A 27,662-nucleotide genomic window follows, 5' to 3' on the forward strand; every position below is an offset into this window, starting at 1 on the left:
AGTCTCAAAATGCCTATAACTAAGCTTTTTGCTGCAGCAAAATTGCATACTACTTTTTTATTTTGGACTTTGAAAGGTTATAATCAATACTGGAAACTTAACAGATCTTTCAGTTGCAAGGGCTTATTCTACATGAAGGCAGGCAGGTAGTACTGTTGCATTTATGGTAAGAACTGGAATACAGATGTTTTAAATGGACATGAGTGTGCTTGAAACATTTAGTGGGTAGGTAAATAGAAGACCATGGTTAATTTTTTGTGTTTACCTAAATTGCATGTTTTTTTTTAAATTAAAAATGTAGTTATTGAGCGTGTTTTTCCTCCCTGTCAGAATTAGTATTCACTTATTTGAAGATACTAGCTCAGTAACTCTCTTTTCTGATGTTATTTCCATTTTACAGATGAGAAACTTCGTGAACTTCCCAAACTGATACAAGTAAGTTTGGAGCCAAAATTAACATCCTGAACTGTCTGATTCCAGAACCTGTGATCATACCTAATCGTATGTAGTGGCACTATATTGTAGTGCCTCTCATTGAAACATAGTGTAAGGCCCTTGGGTTCTGAGTAGGAAAATGACCTTGCATAGGAAATCATAATCTGTATAGAACACATAGAAATGTAAGTAATTAGGGGCACCTGGGTGGCTTGGTCGGTTGTAAGTAATTAGAGACACCTGGGTGGCTTAGACTCAGGTCATGATCTCACAGTTTATGAGTTCGTCTCCGTGTGGGGCTCTGTGCTGACAGCTCAGAGCTTGGAGCCTGCTTCGAATTCTGTGTCTCCTCCTCTCTCTGCCCCTCCCCCACTCACACTCTGCTTGTCTCTCTCTCAAAAATAAATAGGCATTGAGGGGAAAAAAAGAGGAGTTGACCAGAAACAGTTGTGTTGTCAGTTGAATCCTAACTGGTAATTTTGTTTCTTAGGTAATTAAGGTCTAATTTTTAAATGAACAAATGTTTAAAAATCAGTTAGCTAAACCAAATGGTGGTGATACTGGTGGCATGGAATGGAAAGATGGAAATCGAGCGTTTCAGGGAAAGTAATGGGAGTTGGTGTTTGGTTTTGTTATTGGAAATAGATTAAAATGTTTTCTAGCCTTGAAAACCTAGGCCTACCAAGATTTCCAGTGGAGTATGAAGAAAGGAGTGGTGGAGGGAGGAGGAGGAGGCCTGTGATGGATTTTGTTTAGGATATGTAGACTTGGAGGTGCTATGGTGATAGTCCATAGGACACCCTGTATTTTGTGGTACTGTGCTAGTAGTAATAGCAATCAAGTAAAAGCAATCAAGAGATGCCAGAGCTCTCTGGTGGTAGCATAAACCTTAAAGAGAGGCTTATCATTTGTGTGGGGGAAGGACTAGATACTGTTGAATGTGGCCCTGGTCAGGTCTGCTTATGAATGGTTTCAGACTTTTAATGAATTGAAAAGATAAGTGCAGGGGCGCCTGGGTGGCGCAGTCGGTTAAGCGTCTGACTTCAGCCAGGTCACGATCTCGCGGTCCGTGAGTTCGAGCCCCGCATCAGGCTCTGGGCTGATGGCTCAGAGCCTGGAGCCTGTTTCCGATTCTGTGTCTCCCTCTCTCTCTGCCCCTCCCCCGTTCATGCTCTGTCTCTCGCTGTCCCAAAAATGAATAAACGTTGAAAAAAAAAAAAAAAGAAAAGATAAGTGCAGAATATTTTTTTCAGTGCTCATTAGCATAAATACAGTTTTTGTTTTTGTTTTTTTTTTTTTTTAAAGATATTTGTGTTCCATTTAAGTCTTCTCAAATCTCGCCAGTGGTCTGTATATCACAGCATGGAAATACTGGTAATTGTAAATATAACCATATGCTATAGGATGTAGGATTTAGGTTAAAGACTGAAGATATAAATCAGTAGAAAAGAAAAAGGGTAAGCTCTTTCTAAAGTCTTATATATCTTTGCATTTTAGCATATTTAAATGTCCTGATTGAAAACAGTAGTACACAGATGTGGTGTTCAAGTCATAGGCCTGCTGTTTTACCAGAGAGCTGGATAAAACGCATTTGTCCTTCTGCCCCTTAAAGACATTAGTTCCTCTGACAAACTGTTTTCAGGTTGAAAAATGCAAGAAACTTATGAGTGGTGCTGATTGACATTAGATATGTTTACACGCTTGCTGGAAACTTGAGAATTTGAATTGCGTGGATTATTATTTTCATGTTGAATAGTATAAGTTTGTGATGTATAAACAATATGCTTGGAATACTCCATAATTTATGCAGAACAGGTTTATTTTTATTTTTTGAGAGAGAGAAAGCATAAGAGAGCTAAGGGGAGGGAGGGAGGGAGGGAGAGAGAGAAAGAGAGAGAGGGAGAGGGAGAGAGAGAGAAATTGAGGCTAGAGCTCACAAACTGGGAGATCATGACCTGAACTGAAGTCAGATGCTTAACCAACTGAGCCACCTAGGAGCCCCAGAATTGGTTTAGATTAGGCTATTTGAGAAGTTTTTCATCTTGTTTTAAAGGATATTTTACCAATATTTTAATATGTTTGGTATGAATAGAAGTAATCTAAGCGAATATACTTTTTTTTTAATCCCCATTTCCCCTTTTCCCCTTACTGGGTTAAGCAAAATGATAGTTTAAGAATTTTTAAAATTCAGAGTTTGGTTTTTTATCTTCAGTATGAACCCATGACTTGAGTTTTAGGAGTTGTTATTTTAGTGTAGTTATTTCAAAACAAAAAAGGAGAAATCTCTTTTGCTTAATAGCTAATTTCTTATTAGCCCTGATTTAACGTGGTACTTTTGCCCTCCTTTCCTGTAAAGCATGTTGATGAATTCTACTTTTTGACTTCAGCTGAAAAGGTTTTTTTTTTTTTTTTTTCTCCCCTTGTATCTGTTTGGATGACAGTCACATGTTTCTCTCTGTTTACATAAGATAAATGTTAGTAGTTTAAAAGGGTAGGTCTTTTCCTGGGTTTCTGTTGAATTGTATGATATTAAAAGGATGGTCTTAAGAAGATGGTGTTCTGGTCAAGACAATTCTGGTCTTTTGGCTATTTAATAATTGAGAACTGCTTCGAAAGAGTAGGTATTTGAACATGCTGTTTTAAACAGAGCCTGTGTTGTAGTGTGTGGTTATTGGAAGTTATTTGGGTTTTTATTGGCTTGCTTTCAAAAATATGAGTAGCCCCCTACCTAATTGCCAGAATATACATTTTAAGTAGGCCAGTAGAAGAGTGGATTCTTTTCATTGCACATAGCCTATATTACTTGAATTTTGTCTCTCTTTTCTTGAATGTACCTATTGGCTAGCTGGAATTGGGCAGTTTTTAATTATGAATACAGCAGTTAAAAATTCAGATCTGTTTCTTCATTATTAAGTTGTATGCTTAAAAGGTGGACGTGCATTTTCATTCAGCTTTCTGGTACTTGTCCATTTTGATGCCCATTACCCTGTATAAAACTGAGTGGACAAAACCAGAACTTTGGACAGTCTGTTTACAGACTGGGAGAGGAACATTAACATTCCTAAATATAATATTAATATACTAATAAACAATATGCAGATTGAGATATTGATAGCTATTTTTTTTGAAGAGTTTATTTACATTTTTCCTAGAATTGGTGTTAAACATCTCAAGTACCTGGGCAAAACAGGATAATCATGCTCGTTTATACATGGGCACACTGTTGAGTTCCCATGGTAAACTGACCTTCATATTAAATTTTGTTTTTCAAGAAAAGAAACCTCTTATGCAGCTGTGAGGTGGGGGTAGCTTTGGTATAAAATGGGTGGGAGTTTGGAGAGTCTGTTTTTGTTTGTTGAGGGCAGGGTCCAGAGCAAAGCATATTAAGCAGTATAAATCTGCAGGTTTCAAAATGATGGGATGTGTTGAATTTTGCTTAGTTTTTTAGTTGCCTGTTTTTTTTTTTTTCTTTTTTTGTATTTTTGGTTTTTGTTACCTATCTCATTTGATTAGTTTTCTTTTTCTATTGAGTACATAAGAAATAGCTCATAATTTAAATATTTAAACACTTTTTGAGTCGTGCCTGGGGACTCAGTCGGTTGAGCGTCCAACTTCGGCTCAGGTCATGATCTCACAGTTTGTGGGTTTGAGTCCCGCGTCAGGCTCTGTGCTGACAGCTTAGAGCCTGGACCCTGCTTCACATTCTGTGTCTCCGTCTCTCTCTGCCCCTCCCCGGCTCACACTCTGTCTCTCTCTCTCTCTCTCTCTCTCTCTCTCTCTGTCTCAAAAATAAATAAACATTAAAAAACAAAAAAACCTTTTTGAGACCTTATTGTAAAATTGCTTATCTTCATAGGGATTGGTCATTTAGGTGTTTTGTCCTAAAAAAGGTAGTTAAAATTTTATTCTTTGAACAGTAGGAAGCAGGGACAGAGTCTGCAGTCTCATGTTAAGAGATAATCATATAATATGTTAAAGGGGAGAATTATAATTAGGAAAATTTAAATTTCCATGAGGAGCTATGAATTTCTGGAGTAGGAATGTTTTTCTTTCCCTTTTTATTTAAAAAATGTTTTTTAAATACAGGGCTTGATCCCATGACCCTGGGTTATGTATTGAAACAGAGCTTTTTTTTTGTTTGTTTTTTTGGTGTGTTCAACATTGTCTTATGTGTTGCTGGTTCAAGAGACTTATTACCAGTGAAAGACTCTTTGGTATAGAAATGTGATTATAAGATGAAGTTTAAGTTACAGTTTCTGGCAGATTACTGGGTTTTTGTTTTTCAAGAAGGTAGTTTTTTTTTTTTGTTTGTTTTGTTTTTTTTTTGGTTAGGAAGTGATAATATTTTAGCTGCTTATCTGTGCTCTACAGCTGGCAGAGGAATGCATACTGATGATGAATTTGCATCTGGATCCCTGAAAATGCACAGACGTTACTTAGTGTTTCCAAGTAGAAAAGATAATGTAGAGTTCTCTTTCTCTCTCCCATCTTGTTTAGAGATATCACTGAAAGGAGGTCAGTGACTCAATTTTATATTTACTGTTTCTTCTTATCTTTTCCAAAGCATGGATCTAATTAATAAGTAGGGGAGAAAAGTCACACTGACGACATTCAACCATGTGAGAATATTTTAGCTGATACTAGAATTGCAGCTCCTTTAAGGGTGGGAACTTTGATTGGTTCATTGCTGCATTCCCAGTGCCTAGAATAGTGCCTATGATCCCCAAATACTTGTTAAATAAATGAACCTCCACCACAGTGAACTTGTCATGATAGGTGAATGCAGCCATGCTTTTTGAACTCTGTTTCTGTTTTTATTTATAGTTGACTTCAGCAGCAAAGGTTTTAGAAAACCTGAGGTTTGGACTTCTAGGAGTACCAAGCCATAGTAGTTTTACTCAGCTGGTAAATGCTTGGGTTTTGGTTAATGTTGATGATTAAATCATTTCCCCACAATGGGATAATTCCACCCACCATGCCACAGAATCCTAGTTCGGGAAGATCATATCATCCATCAGATACCTGAAAAGTTGTTAGGCATAAACAAGGAAACACAGACTGAAAAGGTTTTTGTCTAAAATAGTGGCAGTTGGAAAGCCACTTAAAATTTAACATCTGAATTATTTTATATTGCCTCCACACTCAAATTTTGCTATGAATCTTTTCTTAAAATGCAGTACATGTGCAAGAAAAGGCATTTCTTTCACATACAGTGAAAATAAAAGATTTCTTTGGGGTTCCTGGGTGTCTCCGCTGTTTGATTGTCTGACTTCGGCTCAGATCATGATCTTGTAGTTCATGAATTCAAGCCCTGCATTGGACTGTGCACTGATAGCTCAGAGCTTGGAGCCTGCTTCAGATTCTGTGTCTCCCTCTCTCTCTCTCTCTGTTCCTCCTCTACTTGTGCAAGCACACGTTCTTTCTCTCTCTCAAATAAACGTTGAAAAAAAAAAAAGATTGCTTTAAAATTATTCATTGTTGCCTTTTTGAAGTTTCGAACTCTTGGGGCACGTGAATGGCTCAGTTGGTTAAGCGTTGGACTCTTGATTTCAGCTCAGGTCATGATCTCACAGTTTGTGGGTTTGAGCCCCACATCGGGCTCTGCACTGACAGTGAGGAGCCTGCTTGGGATTCTGTCTGTCCCTCTCTGCTTACACTCTCACTCTCTTAAAATAAATAAATAAACTTGAAAAAAAAAGTTTTGAACTCCTAATTATCCTGTATTTGAAAGTGAGACAGGACTATGTAAAAAAAAAAAAAAAAAAAGCATCGTTCTTTTACAGTTAAGATATACACTAGCCAAAAAAAGTGCTGCTTTAGCCACCTGTGTCACACCCCCCAACATTTTAAGAGGCCTGGCCCTGAGTCTCTTTGTTTTTCCTCATAAATTTGGTTCAATCTGATTAGTTTTTGTAGTTTGAATTCTTTTATTATATATATGGTCCAAATTGATGTGCCTCTTTGCCCTGTTGAACCCTATGTGGTACTTCTTCACATATTTTCAATATATATTCAGGGTCATCCAAACCTTACTGCTCTTACTCTCTGAGGTATACATGACTGTATCCTGGGATACCTGCTATCACTGAAAGGTAGCTTATGGCACCAGAGAGCTTCTTTCAGACCTCTACACCTCTACATGGCCTTTATCTGGCAAATAGTCCTAAGAGGAAGGGGAAGGGTTTTTTTTTGTTTTTGTTTTTTGTTTGTTTTTGTTGGCAGTGTCTCACAGTGACATACTTGCTTCCAACCAAGTAGTTGTTTGATTGTGGTTATTAGGAAGGAGAGTCATTGCTATTATTGAAGCAGACTGTCTGAACCTTTTTGTTGAATCTGCTGTTGTTTGGTCCATCTCTTGGAACTTTACACCTGTGGAAACTTTATACAAACACTTCTGTATTGACGGACTTCTCATGTTTGACAGAATAAATTATCAAGTAATTTAAAACCTGTCAAATGATTTTTATGGTAGATACAGTGATTTCCTTGAAGTAAATTTAGCACTTTGAATCAGTTTATTATTATCCCTAGACTTGACCTGTTGAATTTAATCCCTCCTGCCCCCTCCCCCCCCTCGCCCCCCACCTGCTGGATATACATCTGCTTGGGAGGCCACCTTTCTTTTATTTTTATTTTTATGTTTATTTTTATTTTTATTTTTATTTTTTTTAAAGATTTTTAATTCTTAAGTAATCTTTTTTTTAATGTTTATTTTTGAGAGAGAGCGAAACAGAGACAGGGCATGAGTGGGGGTGGGGAGAGGCAGAGAGAGAGGGAGACACAGAATCTGAAGCAGGCTCCAGGCTCTGAGCTGTTAGCACAGAGCCCAACACGGGGCTCAAATCCACAAACTGGGAAATCTTGACCTGAGCCGAAGTTGGATGCTTAAGAGACTGAGCCATCCAGGTGCTCCAGTAATCTCTACCCCCATCGTGGGGCTTGAACTCATGATCTTGAGATCAAGTTGCATGCTTTTCTAACTGAACCAGCCAGGCGTCCCACCTTTCGTTTCTTAATGATATTGTCCTTTTTCCATTCACCACAGGCCTTAACATTTCATTTTGCGGTTACTGTTGACAACTTGCTCTGCCTCTTTTTTTTCCCCATTTCTTTTTTTTTAATTTTTTTTATTAAAAAAATTTTTTTTTAACGTTTATTTGTTTTTGAGACAGAGAGAGACAGAGCATGAATAGGGGAGGGGCAGAGAGAGAGGGAGACACAGAATTGGAAGCAGGCTCTAGGCTCTGAGCCATCAGCCCAGAGTCCTACGTGGGGCTCGAACTCATGGACCGTGAGATCGTGACCTGAGCTGAAGTCGGACGCTTAACCGACTGAGCCACCCAGGCGCCCCTTTTTTTCCCCCATTTCTAATCAATTACTAAGCTCAGGCAATTAATGCTTTTACTCACTTTGATATATTCCTATGCATTTTTGCTACAGTTGAGATATTTGGCTGTTAGCAGTTCATATCTGAACTACTAGTCTGGGAATATCCTAAGTCAATTTTCCCTTCCAGACCCTTCTACTTACTGCTTGCTGCTGTTAAATACCACCATTTTCGTGTTACTATTTTCCTGCTGATTTGGTTCCACACCATTGAATTAAATCTGACTCCTTAGCCTGACATTGAAGGACCACAGTTGTGTCCTGCCTTTCTAGTCTTCTCTTCCTGAATACTTTCTTGATGTTCTGACCTATTCTCTGTTTCTCAGAAATGTCCTGATTACTTCTTACTGTGGTATTAATAGCCATGCTCTCTAGAATTGTGCCTGTCCCTTCTTTCTCTTTAGTTAAGTCGCATACAATCTGTAAAACCCAGTTGAAATTCTTCATCAGCTCTGAAGCCTCCCTGGGCTGTCCATCCTCTGAACTCTGAACACATGCATGTCATTGGACAGTTAACCTCATAGTACTCTGATAACTTCCTGAGTTACAATGAGCTGTGTCTCATTTTTTGTTTATAATAGTTTTTTTTTTTTTACATTTATTTATTTTGAAAGAGTGAGTAAACACAGGCAGGGGTGGGGGGCGTGCAGAGAGAGAGAGAGAGAGGGAGAAAGAGAATTCCAAGCAGGCTCTGTGCCATCAGTGGAGGAGCCAGATGTGGGTCTCAAACTCAAACCTACAGAATATGACCTGAGCCAGAATCCAGAGTTGGATGCTTAACTGACTGAGCCACCCAGGTGCTCCTGTTTGTACTAGTTTTAAAGTGGAATAATGTCTCTTCACATACACTATTTCATCTGTTTTTGTTGTTTAAAAAAAAATTTTTTTTTAATGTTTATTTACTTTTGAGAGAGAGAGAGAGTGTGAGTGGGGGAGGAGCAGAGAAAAGAGGGAGACAAAGAATCTGAAGCAGGCTCCAGGCTCTGAGCTGTCAGCACAGAGCCTGACACGGGGCTCGAACCCACGAACCGTGAGATCATGACCTGAGCTGAAGTCGGACACTTACTGACTGAGCCACCCAGATGCCCCTTGTTGTTGTTTTTAAGGACAAAGAGACCAAGCATCTCTCTCTTTCTCTCTTTTTTGTTAACGTTTATTTTTGAGAGAGAGCGTGTGTGCATGTGCAAGCAGGGAAGGGGCAGAGAGAGATGTGCACATGCGAGCAGGAAGGGACAGAGAGGGAAAGAATCCCAGGTAGTCTTCGTGCTTATCATGGAGCCCAACGTGGGGCTTGATCCCACAACTTCGAGATCATGACCTGAGCCGATATCAAGAATTGGCTGTTTGAGTGACCTAGGCGCCCCAGTTATCTGTTGTTTTTAACAAATGATTATTTATTATCCTAAAGTAAAAAATCATGGATAATATAATGTACCTACTGATGTAATTTAGAAGGAAAATATTTGTAATAATGTATTTCAGTATTCACGTGCTTAGCAAAAATTATACACTAACATGGAAAGGTCCTGCAGATTTACAGACCCCCAACTTTTCTTCTGTATTATATCTTTTTAAACAACTTAACAAGATTAAACTTGATACTTAATATGGTTTGTGTCTCAAGTTGCAAATTATGAATAGCTTTATTTCTGATATAGTATGTGGTTAATATGGCTTCTAAGTTACAAAATTTATAAATTATGTAAAAAAAAATTTTAGTGTTTATTTTTGAGAGAGAACAAGCGGGGAAGGGGCAGAGAGCGAGGGAGACACAGAATCTGAAGCAGGTTCCAGGTTCTGAGCTGTCAGCACAGAGCCCCATGTGGGGCTCAAACCCGTGAACCGCAAGATCATGACCTGAGCCAAAGTCAGATGCTTAGCCAACTTAAGCTACCCCGGTGCCCTTAAGTTACAAAATTTAAATTAAAAATTATTGGGAGACAAAAATTTTATTTGTAAAATGGTTAAAACACTTTATTATTGCATATTTAGCTTCCTTTTTATGGTTCTTATCAGTTAAAAGTTTTCTGGAAGTTATGGATATAATGTGCTATGTTGACTGACTCCTTAATTTTAGGATTTTAATATTTTATACAGTTTTGTTTATTTATATGATTTCATGTTGTGTAACAGCCAAAAGGTTGAGTTGTCTGCAAATACTGAGAAATCATTGCAAGGGAATCAGGTCGATTAAGTCTTTTATCTCTGTAAAGGTCAGGTTTGCCTGGTTGTGATAAAAATTCTTTGTGCCTAGACCATACCACCCCCTGCCACTTCTGTCCCAATTTTTTTCAGACACATAAAAGATCCTTTGGTAGAAGCCAGTTGTGTGTACAAAACACCTTAAATTACCAAGTCCAAGCCTAGATCTCCTGTGAGATCAGTTAAGCATCTGACTTCGGCTCAGGTTATGATCTCACAGTTTGTGAGTTTGAGCCCCACATCGGGCTCAGTGCTGCCAGCTCAGAGCCTGGAGCCTGCTTCACATTCTGTGTCTCCCTCTCTCTCTGCCCCTCCCCTGCTCATGCTCTGTCTCTATATCAAAAATAGACATTAAAAAAAGAAATAAAGTATTGGTTCATGTAGTAGCAAAAGTTTAGCTGAGAAGCCATCAGAAATGATAATTGATTGAGGAGAAACTCTTAAATAGGAGTATCTGTAGGTTCCTAGAAAGTTCTGTCTGTACAGTTCTGTAGTTTCTAAAGGCATGATGAGGCCTGACTGGGCTTACTTTGGGCAATTAAACATTCTAAAATCTATTGTTGACTAAATCAACATTATAACAATTAAAAAAATGTATTAATATGGCATTCCAACTTGTAGAGAAAAGTCTTGTGGGGAGATTTAAGTGGCTTAACTTGATTGGAAGGCTATTTGTAAAATTACTGGTTTTTCTTTTGCAGATTGTCTTGTGAAACCTTCTAATAGAGAAAGTTCTTGGGACAAACTTCACTTGGTAAGTTTATTGTATTGTTCTCCCCCCCCCCTTTTTTCTGTTTTGAAGCAGCAAAGACTAATTTAAAGATTAATTTGTGTGTGTCGGGGCGCCCTGTCTGTCCATGTACATAATTATTTAGATGAGCTCTTATATGTTCACTTTAATGTTAAATCTCTAAATACGATTTTTTCACTAGAGTTCAAGGCAGATTATTTTTTCCATATATAATGTGCTGTAATACAGTATACTATACTTGGAAACTTGTATTTAAATTGAGATTAAATGAGTTGTAGCCCTACTAATGTTGTTTAGAATAGACAGTTCTTTTTTTTTTTTTTCCAATATATGAAGTTTATTGTCAAATTGGTTTCCATACAACACCCAGTGCTCATCCCAAAAGGTGCCCTCCTCAATACCCATCGCCCACCCTCCCCTTCCTCCCACCCCCCCATCAACCCTCAGTTCTCAGTTTTTAAGAGTCTCTTAGGGGCGCCTGGGTGGCGCGGTCGGTTAAGCGTCCGACTTCAGCCAGGTCACGATCTTGCAGTCCGTGAGTTCGAGCCCCGCGTCAGGCTCTGGGCTGATGGCTCAGAGCCTGGAGCCTGTTTCCGATTCTGTGTCTCCCTCTCTCTGCCCCTCCCCCGTTCATGCTCTGTCTCTCTCTGTCCCAAAAATAAATAAACGTTGAAAAAAAAAAAAGAGTCTCTTAGGCTTTGGCTCTCTTCCACTCTAACTTCTTTTTTTTTTTTTTCCTTCCCCTCCCCCATGGATTTCTGTTAAGTTTCTCAGGATCCACATAAGAGTGAAAACATGGTATCAGTCTTTCTCTGTCTTATTTCACTTAGCATAACACTCTCCAGTTCCATCCATGTTGCTACAAAGGGCCAGATTTCATTCTTTCTCATTGCCACATAGTACTCCATTGTGTATATAAACCACAATTTTTTTATTCATTCATCAGTTGATGGACATTTAGGCTCTTTCCATAATTTGGCTATTGTTGAGAGTGCTGCTATAAACATTGGGGTACAAGTGCCCCTATGCCTCAGTACTCCCGTATCCCTTGGGTAAATTCCTAGCAGTGCTATTGCTGGGTCATAGGGTAGGTCTTAGAATAGACAGTTCTTAACAACATGGAATTCTCTTAAATTGAAACCTTGATTCTTCTTTTGAGTTCTCTTAAATTGTTACATATCTATATAAAAATCAAGGCCTCATTACTAGACTTAGTGTTACAAATGTGATATTTAACTAGGAAAGAAGTTCTAAAAAATTGGTAATCCTGTCCCCAGCATGGTTATTAATGTCTGACCTGTTCTTTTCATAGATTTGTGTGTGTCTGTGACTACTTGAGTCTTTAGTACTGCCTCCTGTTTCTGCCATTTGTTTAATTTAGGAAATCTAGTTTTATTTAAAAAAATTTTTCAATTTATTTTTGAGAGAGAGACACACACACACACACACACACACACACACACACACACACAGAGCATGAGTGAGGGAGGGGCAGGCAGAGAGGGAGACACAGAGACTAAAGCAGGCTCCAGGCTCTGAGCCCTCAGATCAGAGCCTAATGTGGGGCTTGAACTCTCGAACTGCAAGATCATGACCTCAGCTGAAGTCAGATGCTTAACTGACTGAGCCAGCCAGGGGCCCCAGGAAATTATAATCTAATTTTAATTTTTTTTTTAATGTGTATTTATTTTTGAAACAGAGGAGACAGAGCATGAGTGGTGGAGGGGCAGAGAGAAAGAGGGAGACACAGAATCCGAAGCAGAAACCAAGCTGTCAGCACAGAGCCTGATGAGGGGCTTGAACTCACAGACCTTGCGATCATGACCTGAGCCAAAGTCAGCGCTCAACCGACTGAGCCACCCAGGCACCCCTATAATCTGATTTTATTGACAAGAGAAGTTGTCGCTTCTAGATCCACTTCAGTACAGTACCTTGTTCTGCCACCTTCAGCTTGACATTGCCTCCAGAATAAGGATCAGTGTCCTTAGCATGGCATTTTAGGCTCTTGACAAGCAGCTTTTAAACATGTCTCCTGCAGGGGTGCATGGATGGCGCAGTCTATTGAGCACCCAACTCTTGGTTTCGGCTCAGGTCATGATCTTGCAATTCATGAGTTTGAGCCCCACATTGGGCTCTGGGCTGACGGCATGAGCCTGCTTGGGATTCTGTGTCTCCTTCTCTCTGTCCCTCCCCCACTTCTGCATGCCTGCTCGCTCACGTGCGCGCTCTCTCTCTCTCTCTCTCAAAAATAAACTTAAAAAAGAAAATTTAAACACATCTCCTGCAAATAGTCACCCATTTCCCCCATACAACTAGGATACCTTTTGCTGTAGCCATATTGACCTACTTTCCCTCGAGTACTCTCCAGTATGCCTTTTTTTTTTCCTTGTCTTGTCTTCGTCTCAGTCTCAGTCTTTGTTTCAGTCTTCGTCTCAGTCTTTGCTTGTGCCATTACTATTCTCTGTTTCAGTAGTTGAGAATCTGACCAGTTCAGCTATTAAAAGCTCAGTTCTAAAATGCCTTCCTGAGTACTCAGACCAGAATCTATTTCTCTGCCTTTTACATCGTCATGGAGTTATATTTCTGCATCTCTTTTCATACTTTGCCTTTATTATCTGTTTGTTGCCCCCATAAGATTGTGAACACCTCAGGTAAGAACTGTGTTCATAAAAGAATTTTCAATTCACACAAGCATTTCCAGAGTCCTGGGATATAGGACTTCTCACTATAATTTGATTTTAAGTAGGATTTTCATTTTTGTTTTTCCTGTGTGTGTGTGTGCGCGCGCGCGAGGGAGAAGAGTAGATTTAGTTTAGGAATTTGAATTAATTTAGGAAATTAATAAATTTGTTTATTTGTTTAGAAAAATAAATTTGTTTAGGATTTTGAATTAATTTAGGAAATTATCCTCTAATTTTAAATCTAATTTAGTAGGGATTAGTTATAATCTTGTTGATTCAGGGTATTGTTTTTTCCCTTCTTTTTGGATTTATATGCTATATATGATCTGTGACCTTATAGTCTGAATTGTTCAGTATCTTACTTGGTTGAGTTATTGTTTGCAAGTGTAAGTTTTAGTTATTGAGAAAGAAATTGGGTAATTTTTCCTTTGCAGGTGACTGAAAGATGAGATACTATGTTCAGTAGGGAGATTAAATATTTTACTTTTGTAATGATTTCTCAGAAGTCACATCTGTGAAGTGGTATTGATGATGGAGCCCAGAGAAGCCTGAAGATTCTAGCTGTCAAATTCTCATGCATATATTAAGAAAAGGGAGATCATTTGACTCTGATGATTAGAATAAGAATCTTTTCCTTCATTTGGCCCAGTGGGGGTCCATATTATAACTTATTAGACCTTTAATCCTAATGTATTACTTGACTCTGCAGTGTTTACTTTTTACATTACCATAATAATGTAAATATTTATTGATTTTTAATTTTAGAATCATTAACTTGAGATAAGGCACCTAAGACTTATATGGCAAAAACAATGAATTAAAGTGTTACATTCTATTTTTTAAAAAATGTTTATTGTGAGAGAGTTTGTGCGTGCACAAAAGGGGCAGAGAGAGAGAGAGAATCCCAAGCAGGCTCCATGCTGTCAGTGCAGAGCTTGATGCGGGGTTCGATCTTATGGGCAGTGAGATCATGACCTGAGCTGAAATCAAGAGTCGGATGCTTAACTAACTGAGCTACCCAGGTGCCTTAAGTGTTACATTCTTAAGAAACATGGTCTGGGTGTGAGGGAAAGATGTGAGATTATTAAATTAATTTTGATGTCAGGAAACATTATTTCAATTAGTATAGGGGCACCTGGGTGGCTCAGTTGGTTAAGCATCCAACTTTGGCTCAGGTTAGATCTTATGATTCATGAGTTTGAGCGCTGCATCAGGTTCTCTGCTGTCAGAGCAGAGCCCACTTCAGATCTTCTATCTGCCCCCGCTTTCTCTCACAAAAAGAAATAAACATTTATTACTATAATATGGGCCCTAGATTGTAAGAGACTCAAGAGACTTGACTAGATTCAATATGTGATCCTAGACTGGATCCTCTATTAAGGGAAAAAATTAATGTGAAGGATATAATTGATTAAGTTGACCAAATTGGATATAGATTAAAGTACTTCATGTTCAACTTTCTAAATTACAAAACTGTGATTACATAAGAGATTATTTTTGTTCTTAGGACGTATATGCTTAAGTTGTAAGGAGTAAAGAGGCATGGTGTATGCAACTCTTCAAAAAAAATTTTTTTTTAATGTTTATTTTTTATTTTTTATTTTTTTAACGTTTTTATTTATTTTTGAGATAGAGAGAGACAGAGCATGAACGGGGGAGGGTCAGAGAGAGAGGGAGACACAGAATCATAAGCAGGCTCCAGGCTCTGAGCCATCAGCCCAGAGCCTGACGCGGGGCTCGAACTCCTGGACCGCGAGATCGTGACCTGGCTGAAGTCGGACGCTTAACCGACTGCGCCACCCAGGCGCCCCATGTTTATTTATTTTTGAGACAGACAGAGACAGAATGCGAGTGGGTTGGGGCAGAGAGAGGGAGGCACAGAATCTGAAGCAGGCTCCAGGCTCCAAGCTGTCAGCACAGAGCCTGACACGGGGCTCAAACTCACAAGCTGTGAGGTCATGACCTGAGCTGAAGTCGGACGCTTAACCAACTGAGCTACCCAGACACCCTGCAACTCTCTTTTAAATGGTTCAGAAATAATTAACTGTGTGTATGTATGCATTCATATTTTGCTTACTAAGCCAGTTTGATTCCCACAGATAGGGAGATCCATTTTGGATTTATTGATCACCACAGAAACATCCAATAATATTCCAAGAATTTGTTTTTGCATTTGCAGGTTAGTTTTAATCTTTATTATTTCATTCAAAGTTTATAACATTTTCTATGTTACTATCAACATTAGGAACATGACGAGCCTTTGCTACTTTTTTGCTCAAATAGGTTAGGACCATGAAGATTTTCACAAAGGCATTATGGAGTTTGGATTTGACTGGTGGGGACTGGCTGGTGATATTTAACTTGTTCTGGGCTGACTCTGTCAGGTCTGCCGTAGTAGTATGTAGTTACTTTAGTTAGGCTATGGCCAAGCAGGGGGAAATTTGCCAATTTCGTCCTCTTTTTTTTCCTTTTCTTTTTAAAGATCCAGGCATAAAAGAAAGAAAACCTTGCCAGACACGGAAGAAGGGACGGGGATTTCTCCTCCTAATCTGGGCCTCCTGTCATGGTAAGTAAAAACGAAATAACAAGAAAATTGGAATTGAACTCTATCCTGAAATTAAGTGAACACTAATAGTCCACGCATTTTTGTTACTCTAAATTGTTTCACTTTTCCATTCCTGAACTCTCTTCTTGTTACTTTTCTTTTATTGTTTACTTAGTAATAGAGTATTTTAGTGTATTAGAGCTGTTTATTTCTGTTTAATCCTGTGAATTAGATACTGGCTCTTTTCAGTCAGGTAATACATGGAGTCAAGACTAAAATGCATGGTTCTTGGATTCCATGTTTCTTAATCCTTTTATAGGAAGTAAGATGTAGTGAAAACCGTGTGTGTGTGTGTGTGTGTGTGTGTGTGTGTGTTGTGCGTAGGAGAATTATGGTATGGTCATACACATATTCTTTTTGAATTCACCTTTCTGGAGAAAAGTAAATCCCTATGTTCCCTTTCTGTCTCTTTAAGGCAGTATTTTTATCCCAGAGAAGGTAAAGCAGCTTTGCATCCCCCATGCCTACATCTTTGACTAAAAAGAGTCTGTAGTGGACATTTCAGTGACTTGTGGACCATTTAGGGCCCGGCCCAGTCCACGGGGAGAAGATGGACCAATGAGCCGGCCACATTTCTATCAATCCTGAGAATATGTAAACAGTGCTTCAAGGCTTAAAAAATGAAATGGTGCTCTGTAATATTGGCCTGCCTCTACTTTGTTATGTTTCCTAGATCCAAACTGTTTTTCATGCTGGTCTGGTACACAGAGAAGGAATTGAAAAGGCCGTGTTAATTTCAAGCTTCATTAGGGACCTGGGTGGAAAATGCTTTTAAAATTAAAAACAAACTGAAACACAACAGAAAAACTAGTTGTGCAGAAATGTCATACTAAAAGGAGAAAGGTAACTGCTTTCATCTTGAAGCTAGGCCAATTTTTTCTTAGTTTGCGGGTATAACAACTTTTTGATATATCCTATATCCAAACACAGATGAACTTTTAATATTGTTTCTCTAGAGTACATTTTATTTTATTGGTTTTCCCACAGAGTTTTTAATGAATTGAAAATGTGTTTGCATAATATTTATATGGTATGTATGCCAATGCTAATGAATAGCAAATGACAGTCTTATAAAAGCAGCTGTGTTCTGTACTGAGGGGTTGTCCTTTTTTGTATACCACCACATAGCTAGCAACAGTGTGGTCCTGATCCTGATGCTGTAGGGTCTCTGTTGGTGCCCTGCGGATAGTCTTCTGGTGTAATCTGGGGATGCTTTGTGTGCTGTAGTTGGGGAGCAGTATGGCCATGTGTTTTTTTTTTTTTTTTTTTTTTTAATTTCTCGTGAAGTAACATTGTAATAAGTTTTTACAAATACTAATTTATAATTCTACTACTGGTACCCATGGTTGTATTCCTAACTAGTTCATGTCCACATGTATATTTTATATAGTTAAAATTAAGGCATAAGTAAATTTCTATTTTGCTTATTTCACTAAAGGAATTAAACATTTTCCCATGTTAATTCATTGGATTCCTGATGTTCATTTTACTAGCTATGTAACATTTTACAAGTTGCTGAACCATTGATTTAATTAATAATTGATCTATTGTTTTAGCATTTAGGTTGTTACATGCTTAATCCTTACTATTATTATTTTTTAATGTTTATTTTGGGGGAGAGAGAGAGAGAACATGAGGAGGGGAGGGGCAGAGAGAGAGATGGAGAGTGAGAATCCCAAGCAGGCTCTGCACTGCCAGGGCAGAGCCCAGTGCGCGGCTCAGTCTCATGAACAGTGAGATCCTGATTTGAGCCGAAGTCAAGAATCAGATGCTTAACTGACTGAACCACCCGGGCACTCCTTCCCTTTTTTAAATGTATACCTCTGTGCTGATTTAAGTTAGCATCTGCTCTCTTATCCGAGTAAAGATTCTTAAAGGAAATTGAAGTCTTTCTTGGGAGGTTAAACATTAGAAAAATATGTTTTCATGTTTTATTATGGAAAATCTCAAGAGGATAGTACAGTGAACCCTCCTATAGACGCATCAGTCCACTGTAGTAATCATTAATTCGTGGCCATACTTGTTTCTTCTGACTCCCTCACTGTCAACTCTTTGGATTATTTTGAAACAAATCCCAAGCATTGTATCAGGAGAATTGTATTTTTTTAATGTTTATTATTTTATTTTATTTTATTTTTTTATTTTTTATTTTTTTATTTTTTTTATTTTATTTATTTATTTTATTTTATTTTATTTATTTATTTTATTTTATTTTATTTTATTTTATTTTATTTTATTTTATTTTATTTTATTTTATTTTATTTATTTTATTTTATTTATTTTATTTATTTTTTTATTTTATTTATTTGAGAGAGAGCGCGAGCCTGAGGGGGGCAGAGAGAGAGGGAGACACAGAATCTGAAGCAGGCTCCAGGCTCTGAGCTGTCAGCACAGAGCCCTATGTGGGACTCGAACTCATGAACCATGAAATCATGTCCTGAGCTGAAGTCGGTTGCTTAATGGACTGAGCCACCCAGGCACTCCAAGAGAAATTGTATTTTTGATGACCTTCAATACCAGTCTTTTTTTTTTTTTATGTTCATTTTTTTACAGAGAAAGAGGGAGGGAGGGAGGGAGGTGGAGGGAGGGCAGAGGATCCGAAGCAGGCTCTGTGCTCACAGCCGTGAGCCAGCTGCAGGGCTTGAACCCATGAACTACAAGATCATGACCTGAGCCGAAACCAAGAATTGGACGCTCAACTGACTGAGCTACCTAGGCGCCCCTATCATCAGTTTTAAGAATAGTGACTAGAGGGGCACCTGGGTGGGTCAGTCAGTTAAGCTTCTGACTCTTGGTTTTGGCTCAAGGTATGATCTCACGGTTCATGAGTTTGAGCCCCATGTCTGGTTCTGTGCTTACAGTGCAGAGCCTGCTTGGGATTTTCTTACTCTCTCTCTCAAAAATAAACATTAAAGGAAAAAAAAAAAAGAGAACAGTGACTGGAGGGGTGCCTGTGTGGCTCAGTCAGTTAAATACCTGACTCTTGGTTTTGGCTCAGGTCATGATCTTGCAGTTGGTGAGATTGAGCCCTGTATTGGGCTCTGTTCTGAGTGTGAAGCGTGCTTGGGATTCTCTGTCTCCCTCTCTGCCCTTCCCCAACTTGTGCTCTGTCTCTTCTAAATAAATAAACTGGGGAGAGGAATAGTGACTGGAATTGACAATGAGATAATTCCTTTCATTTTTACCTTTTGTCAGGTATTCCTACATATATTTCACTCTTAGCAGCAGATAGTTTTTCTTGTTATCCTGGAATGCTGTATATGAATTTAATAGGCATTTTGACTTGTCATCAGTGTCTGCTCTCTGTGTTAAGTGTTTATCTGTAATGTTGACTTCCCTTTCAGGTGTCGATTTACCTCTCTTACCTGCGTAAACCTGTAGCAAAAACTAGCCTGGAATTTTGGTGATTAATCACTTTTCAAGATTTTGTAGGTGGTCCCACTGACCTTATGGAACTGGTAGAAACTAAGAAGTGCCAGATTCCACAATTCCTGGTGTTCCTCAGTAATACTAGGAAATTGACCATGTGGAATACATGCCCCCTAATAGTAAGAAATTACTACTTACAGCCTAGGAGAAATTTGTTTGCAAGCCTCTTATGAGGTCAAGACTTGTCAGTGTGTTTCTTTCTTCTTCCTTTTTGTCTCCTTACTCTATCAGTCATCTCAAATTTGACTTCCTTTTTTTACCCATTACTCTTAAAATCTATAATAAATTAGGCAGTTAATTCAGCTTACAGTTAGCCAAATAATTTTTTTTTTAATTTTTTTTTTTTCAACGTTTATTTATTTTTGGGACAGAGAGAGACAGAGCATGAACGGGGGAGGGGCAGAGAGAGAGGGAGACACAGAATCGGAAACAGGCTCCAGGCTCCGAGCCATCAGCCCAGAGCCCGACGCGGGGCTCGAACTCACGGACCGCGAGATCGTGACCTGGCTGAAGTCGGATGCTTAACCGACTGCGCCACCCAGGCGCCCCGCCAAATAATTTTTTAATACCGTTCTTCTAGAAGAATGTCAGTGAGTAGTTTGTCCTAATGTTAATTAAGTCTTTGGTGATTAAATGCATGTTTAGGTACAAGGGGAAAATCGGCTCTAAAGCCTTACAGGTAATGTGAATTGAGACAGTCTTTTTAAAAAGAGCAATTATTTTATTTGACTATGAAAAATTATTACTTCATACTCTTATCTTGCTGACTTAATTCTCTGTCCTCTTATGTTTAAAATCATTCATTCCATTTTCAGTTTTCAGTAGCTACTTTGGTTATATACATTGGCATGGATCAGCACCCAAGTGAATGTGCCAGCAAGAATGGATTTGTAATGGCTTCTCAGTTTGGTTTGGTTTTTAGCTTGCTACTTTAATTCTGTGCTATTTAAAGGTCAGTAAAAAACAGGGTCTGGTAATCACTGGAAGAAATGAGTACCCTTGTAAAATGATCTTGAAGAGAATAAAAATTTAGGCCTATATATTTGTGTGAGTTAAAAAAGTTAATGTGGTACTGAGGAGGCATGTTTAAAGTGTACTTTTATGTAATAATTTTTAAAAGCATTGCTCCCTCATAGCATTTCCTACATATCGCCTGTTGGTTTATGAGAGAAATCTTCCTAAATTCAGGATTCCTCATAACTTTTCTCTTAGTTCTAAGTGTAAATAATACTCAGTGTTCTTTTAGTCAAGAGCTACCTTTTAAGAATGGAACTAGAATTGGCTAAAAGAAAAAAAAAGGTAAGACTTACAGAAAAATAAGTTCCTTTCAAGTATGACTTATTATTCCTTCACCTAGTCATTGACCTCGGAGGAAATGACTGAAGAGGAATAAAATGGAACAGACTGACACAGAACTCTTTGTCTAACAAGTTTTTTGGTGTATATATAGGGGTGGAGTCATGTTACAAACCTTTGTATACCCTAAGTAATTATATTTTTATAGAGACTCTAAGCTACATGGTAGCTAAACCTTACTAAACCTTACTAAAATATACCATCTTCATTAAGCCTTTCTTTGCTATAAGAAACTGAATAGAGGGGTGCCTAGGTGGCTCAGTTGGTTAAGCATCGGACTTCAGCTCAGGTCATGATCTCACAGTTCTGCTTGGGGCTCTGTGCTGAGAACTTGGAGCCTGCTTTGGATCCCACCCCCGGTCTCTGCCTCTCCCCCTGCTCATGTACATGTACACACACACACACTCTCTCTCTGTCTCTCTCTCTCTTTAAATAAATATGCTTAAAAGTTAAAAAAAGAAAGACCCAGCTTAATGTTAACATAAACATTTTTGATGAAAAATAACTTTTTTTGTCCTCTAGAAATAGCGTAAAGAGTGGCATTATTTTTACAATTTTTACAACTCTCTTTAATGTTTGGCTTAGTGTATGGTTACATCTTCATATCTACTTCTGCATTTAATTTGTTAAAATATGTTGTTGGAAAAAAATGTGTTGAAATATATATGAAGTAAATCCAGCCTCACACAAATATGTAGTTAGAAGAATATTTTAATAGTTTTTCTGTCTGGAAAATATTGTGTGTATTCTTCTGTTATATTATACCAAAACTTGACATATAATACTTCTTTAAAGATAAGGGGTACCTGGGTGGCTCAGTCAGTTAAGTGACTGACTCTTGATTTCAGCTCGGGTCATGATCTCATGGTTTGTGAGATTGAGCCCCTCGTCAGGCTCTGTGCTGACAGCATGGAGCCTGCTTGGGATTTTCTCTCGCTCTTTCTCTCTGCCCCTCCCTGTTCTCTCTTTCAAAAAGGAATAAATCTTAAAAAAAAAAAAAAAGCTTATAATTGGTTGCTATGTGGAATCTGAAACCATATCAGTGAACTTTTTGTATTCTGTTACACTTAAAACCATTGGTCTGGGGCACCTGGGTGGCTCAGTCAGTTGAGCATCTGACTTTGACTCAGGTCATGATGTCATGATTCATGAGTTCTATTAGCCCTGCATTGGGCTCTTTGCTGTCAGTACGGAGCCTGCTTTGGATCCTCTGTGTTCCTCTTTCTCTGTGCCTCCCCCACTCATTCTCTCTCTCTCTCTCTAAGATAGATAAACATTAAAAAAAATTGGTCTGTCTTGCACTTATTTTTTGATGTTTTATTTATTTATAAAATGGTAATATTTAATGAAAAAACTGGTTCAGCTTTTAACTGAAACAGTTGCACAGATGCTTTACATCAGGACAGCCATAATACATCAGTATGTGGCAGAAGTATTTGATGTTATTTCCTGTATAAAAAAGACTTATTTGAAGGGTCAAGATTTAATAAAATGTTACCATTCCCCCCCCCCCCCCCCGCTTTATCAAGGATATTCTAAGTGAAATTGATGTCACTACTTTGATTATACTAAGATGCCATTAGTTTTATCTACTAATTCTTTTTGTATTGTTAGTAAAAATGTTAATACAGTGGATAAAGGCAGGTAATGTTTTAATATTATTGTGAAGGTGGTTTTGACCTCATAGAGCCCCTGATAGGGTCTCAGAATCTACAGACCTAACTTTGAGAGCCTCACTAGTAGTGTTATTGTTATATGATTAAGATTGCTAATTAGGTAAAACCTTCAGTGTTATTTATAGGTAGGATTTTTTTTTCCTCTTTGAGAATAAAGAATTGTTGGAATTGGGTTAAGAAGCACATGCAGAACTGTCTCCTAACTGATGGTTATAATACTTAGTGCTGTCAGAAGAACATGATATGGCTTTTGCTCTTGTAAAATGTGCTGTATATGTAGATTTTATAATAACTTGTAGTTGGGGAAAAACTGAGAGCTTTCCCCCTACAGTCAGGAACAAGACAGGGATGTCCACTCGCCACTGTCACTCAACATAGTATTGGAAGTCTTAGCCTCAGCAATCAGACAACACAAAGAAATAAAAGGCAACTAGATTGGCCAGGAGGAGGTCAAACTTGCACTCTTCGCAGATGACATGATACTCTATATGGAAAACCCAAAAGATTCCACCAAAAAACTGCTAGAACTGATCTATGAATTCAGCAAAGTCGCAGGATATAAAATCAATGCACAGAAATCAGTTGCATTCCTATACGTCAGTAATGAAGCAACAGAAAGAGAAATCAAGGAATCGATCCCATTTACAATTGCATCAAAAACCATAAAATATCTAGGAATAAATCTAACCAAAGAGGTGAAAAATCTATACACTAAAACCTGTAGAAAGCTTATGAAAGAAGTTGAAGAAGACACACAAAAAAAATGGGAAAAGATTCCATGCTCCTGGATAGGAAGAACAAGTATTGTTAAAATGTCAATACTACCCAAAGCAATCTACATACTCAATGCAATACCTATCAAAGCAACACCAGCATTCTTCACAGAGCTAGAACAAACCTAAAATTTGTATGGAACCAGAAAAGACTCCAAATAGCCAAAGCAATCTGGAAAAAGAAAACCAAAGCCGGAGGCATCACAATACTGGACTTCAAGCTGTATTACAAAGCCGTAATCATTAAGACAGTATGGTACCGGCACAAGAACAGACATTCAGATCAATGGAACGGAAGAGAGAACCCAGAAATGGACCCACAAACGTATGGCCAACTAATCTTTGACAAAGCAGGAAAGAATATCCAATGGAATAAAGACAGTCTCTTAGCAAGTGGTGCTGGGAAAACTGGACAGTGACATGCAGAAGAATGACCCTGGACCACTTTCTTACACCATACACAAAAATAAACTCAAAATGGATGAAAGACCTCAATGTATGACAGGAAGCCATCAAAATCCTTGAGGAGAAAGCAGGCAAAAACCTCTTTGATCTTGGCTGCAGCAACTTCTTACTCAACACGTCTCTGGAGGCAAGGGAAACCAAAGCAAAAATGAACTACTGGGACCTCATCAAAATAAAAAGCTTCTGCACAGTGAAGGAAACAATCAGCAAAACTAAAAGGCAACCGACGGAATGGGAGAAGATATTTGCAAACGACATATCAGATAAAGGGTTGGTATCCAAAATCTATAGAGAACTTATCAAACTCAACACCCAAAAAACAAATAACCCAGTGAAGAAATGGGCAAAAGACATGAATAGACACTTCTCCAAGGAAGACATCCAGATGGCCAACTGACACATGAAGAAATGCTCAACATCACTCATCATCAGGGAAATACAAATCAAAACCACGTTGAGATACTACCTCACACCTGTCAGAATGGCTAACATGAACAACTCAGGCAACAACAGATGTTGGCAAGGATGTGGAGATCTCTTTTGCCCTGCTGGTGGGAATGCATATTGGTGCAGCCACTCTGGAAAACAGTATAGAGGTTCCTCAAAAAGTTAAAAATAGAACTACCCTATGAACCAGCAGTTGCACTACTAGGTATTTATCCAAGGGATACAGGTATGCTGTTTCAAAGGGACACATGCACCCCAATGTTTATAGCAGCACTATCAGCAATAGCCAAAGTATGGAAAGAGCCTAAATGTCCATCGATGGATGAATGGATAAAGAAGATGTGGTATGTATGTACAATGGAGTATTACTTGGCAATCAAAAAGAATGAAATCTTGCCATTTGCACCTATGTGGATGGAACTAGAAGGTATTATGCTAAGCAAAATTTGTCAAAGACAAATATCACATGACTTCACTCATGAGAAATTTAAGGTAGAAAACAGATGAACACAAGGAAAGGGAGGGGTACAAAACATAAGAGACTCTTAAATATGGAGAACAAATAGAGGGTTCCTGGAGGGGTTGTGGGAGGGGGGATGGGCTAAATGGGTAAGGGGCATTAAGGAATCTACTCCTGAAATCATTGTTGCAGTATAAGCTAACTAACTTGGATGTAAATTTAAAAAATTAAAAATAAACACCTAAAAAATAATTTGTAGTCAGACTTTCTAATGGATTGTTTCTCTTTTTCCTAAACTATAAAAATTCAAAATATAAGACTATTTTTAATACAAATTGTGATTAGTTCAAGTGCCACTGAGATTAGAAATTATTGGTGTTTTTGGAAATTGTATTAATAGAAATAAATCTTTTTTGTAATATAAGGCAGATTAAGCTAGGGATAGTGGTTCACACACGTTTTCAGTTTGAAGAATTCAGTTCCTAAACTTAAATTTTTATTTTTTTTTTTTATTTTTTTTTTTAAATTTTTTTTTTTTTTTCAACATTTATTTATTTTTTGGGACAGAGAGAGACAGAGCATGAACGGGGGAGGGGCAGAGAGAGAGGGAGACACAGAATCGGAAACAGGCTCCAGGCTCTGAGCCATCAGCCCAGAGCCCGACGCGGGGCTCAAACTCACGGACCGCGAGATCGTGACCTGGCTGAAGTCGGACGCTTAACCGACTGCGCCACCCAGGCGCCCCTAAACTTAAATTTTTAAAGAAACATTTCCATTATGGAAATTTCACATCTAACAAAGGAGACATGTTGGTTTAGTGTGAACCCCTGCTTTACCTAAGTTTCATCAGTTAACCCTCATGGACAATCCCGTTTCAGTTAATTCTCACTCACTTCCTTCCTAATTATAGGCCACTTCCTTCCTCTCCCTCTCCCAATTATTTTGAACCAAATTCTAGACATTACATTATTTCATTCTTAAGCAATTCAGGATGTAGCTTTCAAAAATAAGAATTTAACGTTATAACCTAAAGAGAAAAAACTATCTTGGTTTCTTACATGTAATGTACTAACAACTTAATAGTGCTTAGTAAAAATGTTCTTAACCTCTTAGACTTTTTTTTTTCCCCATCTATAGTATATTCTCTGACTAGAGATGCCTAATATATTGGTTGGAACACTTTGGGGATGAATGCTTTTTCTTTGAGCTTTCTTCCTGTTCGCCTTGGTCACTGGACTTTGATTGTGATTATGCTACTAGACATGGCAGAAAAATCAAATATGATTACTGGGAGCTCTGAAATTATTTAAAGGTTTTGGGTTTTTCCAGGATGAAGAGACTCGGCACAGCCTTGAGTGCATCCAGGCCAATCAGATCTTTCCCAGGAAGCAGCTGATCCGGGAGGATGAGAATCTTCAGGTAATTATAGGCCACTTTGATTATAAAATAAGTATCTAGCATCATAGTAACAATGTAGCCGAGCTAATGAATTGAAGTACTGCACTGTATAATTTTGTTTTTCCTTAAACCATACACAAGGTAGAAATGCAAGCTGGAAAACCTCTCTCCTTTTAGAAAGATGTATTTCCTGAGAATGCATTGTTTGACATGATCATCTCTTGTCATTTCCTTCAGTAATGTTGAACTTGAATAACCAAGTATATTTGAATTATGTGGACATAACTCATCCTCTTTAGGTCCTTTATTTATTTACCATATTTTAAGTTTGAGTGATGGGTTTTATCATCCATTCACTCAACCCGTGCTTGAAGACTTTGCTTTAACTGTTTCAGAACTCTGAAAGGTTTCTTCTTCCATTTTGAAGGTTCCTTTTCTTGAACTTCATGGAGAAAGCACAGAGTATGTGGGCCGTGCTGAGGATGCCATCATTGCCCTTTCTAATTATAGACTTCACATCAAGTTCAAGGAGTCTCTTGTTAATGTAAGTGATTACTAATTATTTTCCCACTAAAGTAGATGGAGAAAGGAAGAATAAAAACTTGTTAATGTTCTCAAAAAGAGGAATGTTCCACAGGGTTGAGTATGAAAACATTGTTTACTCTGCTTTTCTCTTACTGAATTTAGCACTTAGGGACACTAGGTTAACAAGCAACTCTTAGGCTTGATTTAAAATGTTACATGTAGTTGTCAGCTGAATTGTCCGTTGTTTAGTAATACTGAGCAATCTGTACTAGGTAACGGTGTATCATTAACTTTATAAGGGTTCAAAGGCTGAATAGGTTTTTATTCTTCAGTCTTTAGTAGTTACCAATTACCTGAGTTGAGATAATTTCCAGGACCTTAATGTCAAATAATGAGATGTATTTTGAGCTCAGTGCGGACTCTCATTATAGGATGAAGTTAACTCTAATGGCTGCTTAGTGGAAGAGCATAGATGTTAAATACAGTGTTTGTTTGCATAATGGACTATATTACTGAAGAAAATGAAGGCTCTCAGATCTCAAGAGTGCATTTACCCTTTTCAATTATGAGGGTACTCTCTGATCTGGTTCTTCAATGCACTGCCATCATTAGTAGTTTTCAATGAATGTGCCTTTCACCACAAAGATACGAAAGTTCATGTACTTCCACCAAATGAATGCCTTCTTCCTCTTTCATTTGGTAGTATTGTGGCTTTCTTTTTGCAGTTTGGTTCTACCGCAGAGAAATGTATTACGACACTTTATAAGAGCTCAGGGCTTTACTTTCCAGATTGTGTGTTTTGGTGTTCATTTTGGGATTCTTTGAAATCTGTCACTTATTTTACTCAGTGGTCCAACAGTTCCCTGACTTCTTTGACACACTCTTTCCTTTGTAGAATGGCTGCCATTTTGTTTGTAATTGGCTTTTATTATTTATGTAGTATTTATTACTCTTTGTAGTTAAGCATTTATATCCCGAAGACATTATGGCCTGAATTCCTCTTGGCATCTAGATTTGGACTACGATCATAGCTATTAATGTTAGTTTTCTGTCCCATCAACTCAGAATGCACA

At 38.2% G+C, this 27,662-nt stretch overlaps 1 protein-coding gene across 11 annotated transcripts in view; it reads left to right on the forward strand.

The window, feature by feature from the left end:
- MTMR3 (myotubularin related protein 3) overlaps positions 1-27,662 on the forward strand; it is a 148,409-nt gene that overhangs the window by 72,332 nt on the left and 48,415 nt on the right. For 9 of the 11 annotated variants that reach the window (XM_030336204.1, XM_030336212.1, XM_030336210.1 and 6 more), the window contains exons 2-6: positions 401-435; positions 10,725-10,777; positions 15,938-16,021; positions 25,996-26,085; positions 26,492-26,608. In XM_030336204.1, coding sequence (XP_030192064.1) covers positions 16,019-16,021; positions 25,996-26,085; positions 26,492-26,608 — 210 coding nt within the window. In that variant the 5' untranslated portion in view covers positions 401-435; positions 10,725-10,777; positions 15,938-16,018. Of the gene's footprint in view, positions 1-400; positions 436-10,724; positions 10,778-15,554; positions 15,635-15,937; positions 16,022-25,995; positions 26,086-26,491; positions 26,609-27,662 lie in introns of all 11 variants that reach the window. The other 2 variants (XM_030336206.1, XM_030336207.1) reach the window with 2 other exon arrangements.

Source organism: Lynx canadensis, chromosome D3 (assembly GCF_007474595.2).
Source record: "Lynx canadensis isolate LIC74 chromosome D3, mLynCan4.pri.v2, whole genome shotgun sequence".
In the NCBI taxonomy this organism is placed as follows: domain Eukaryota; kingdom Metazoa; phylum Chordata; class Mammalia; order Carnivora; family Felidae; genus Lynx; species Lynx canadensis.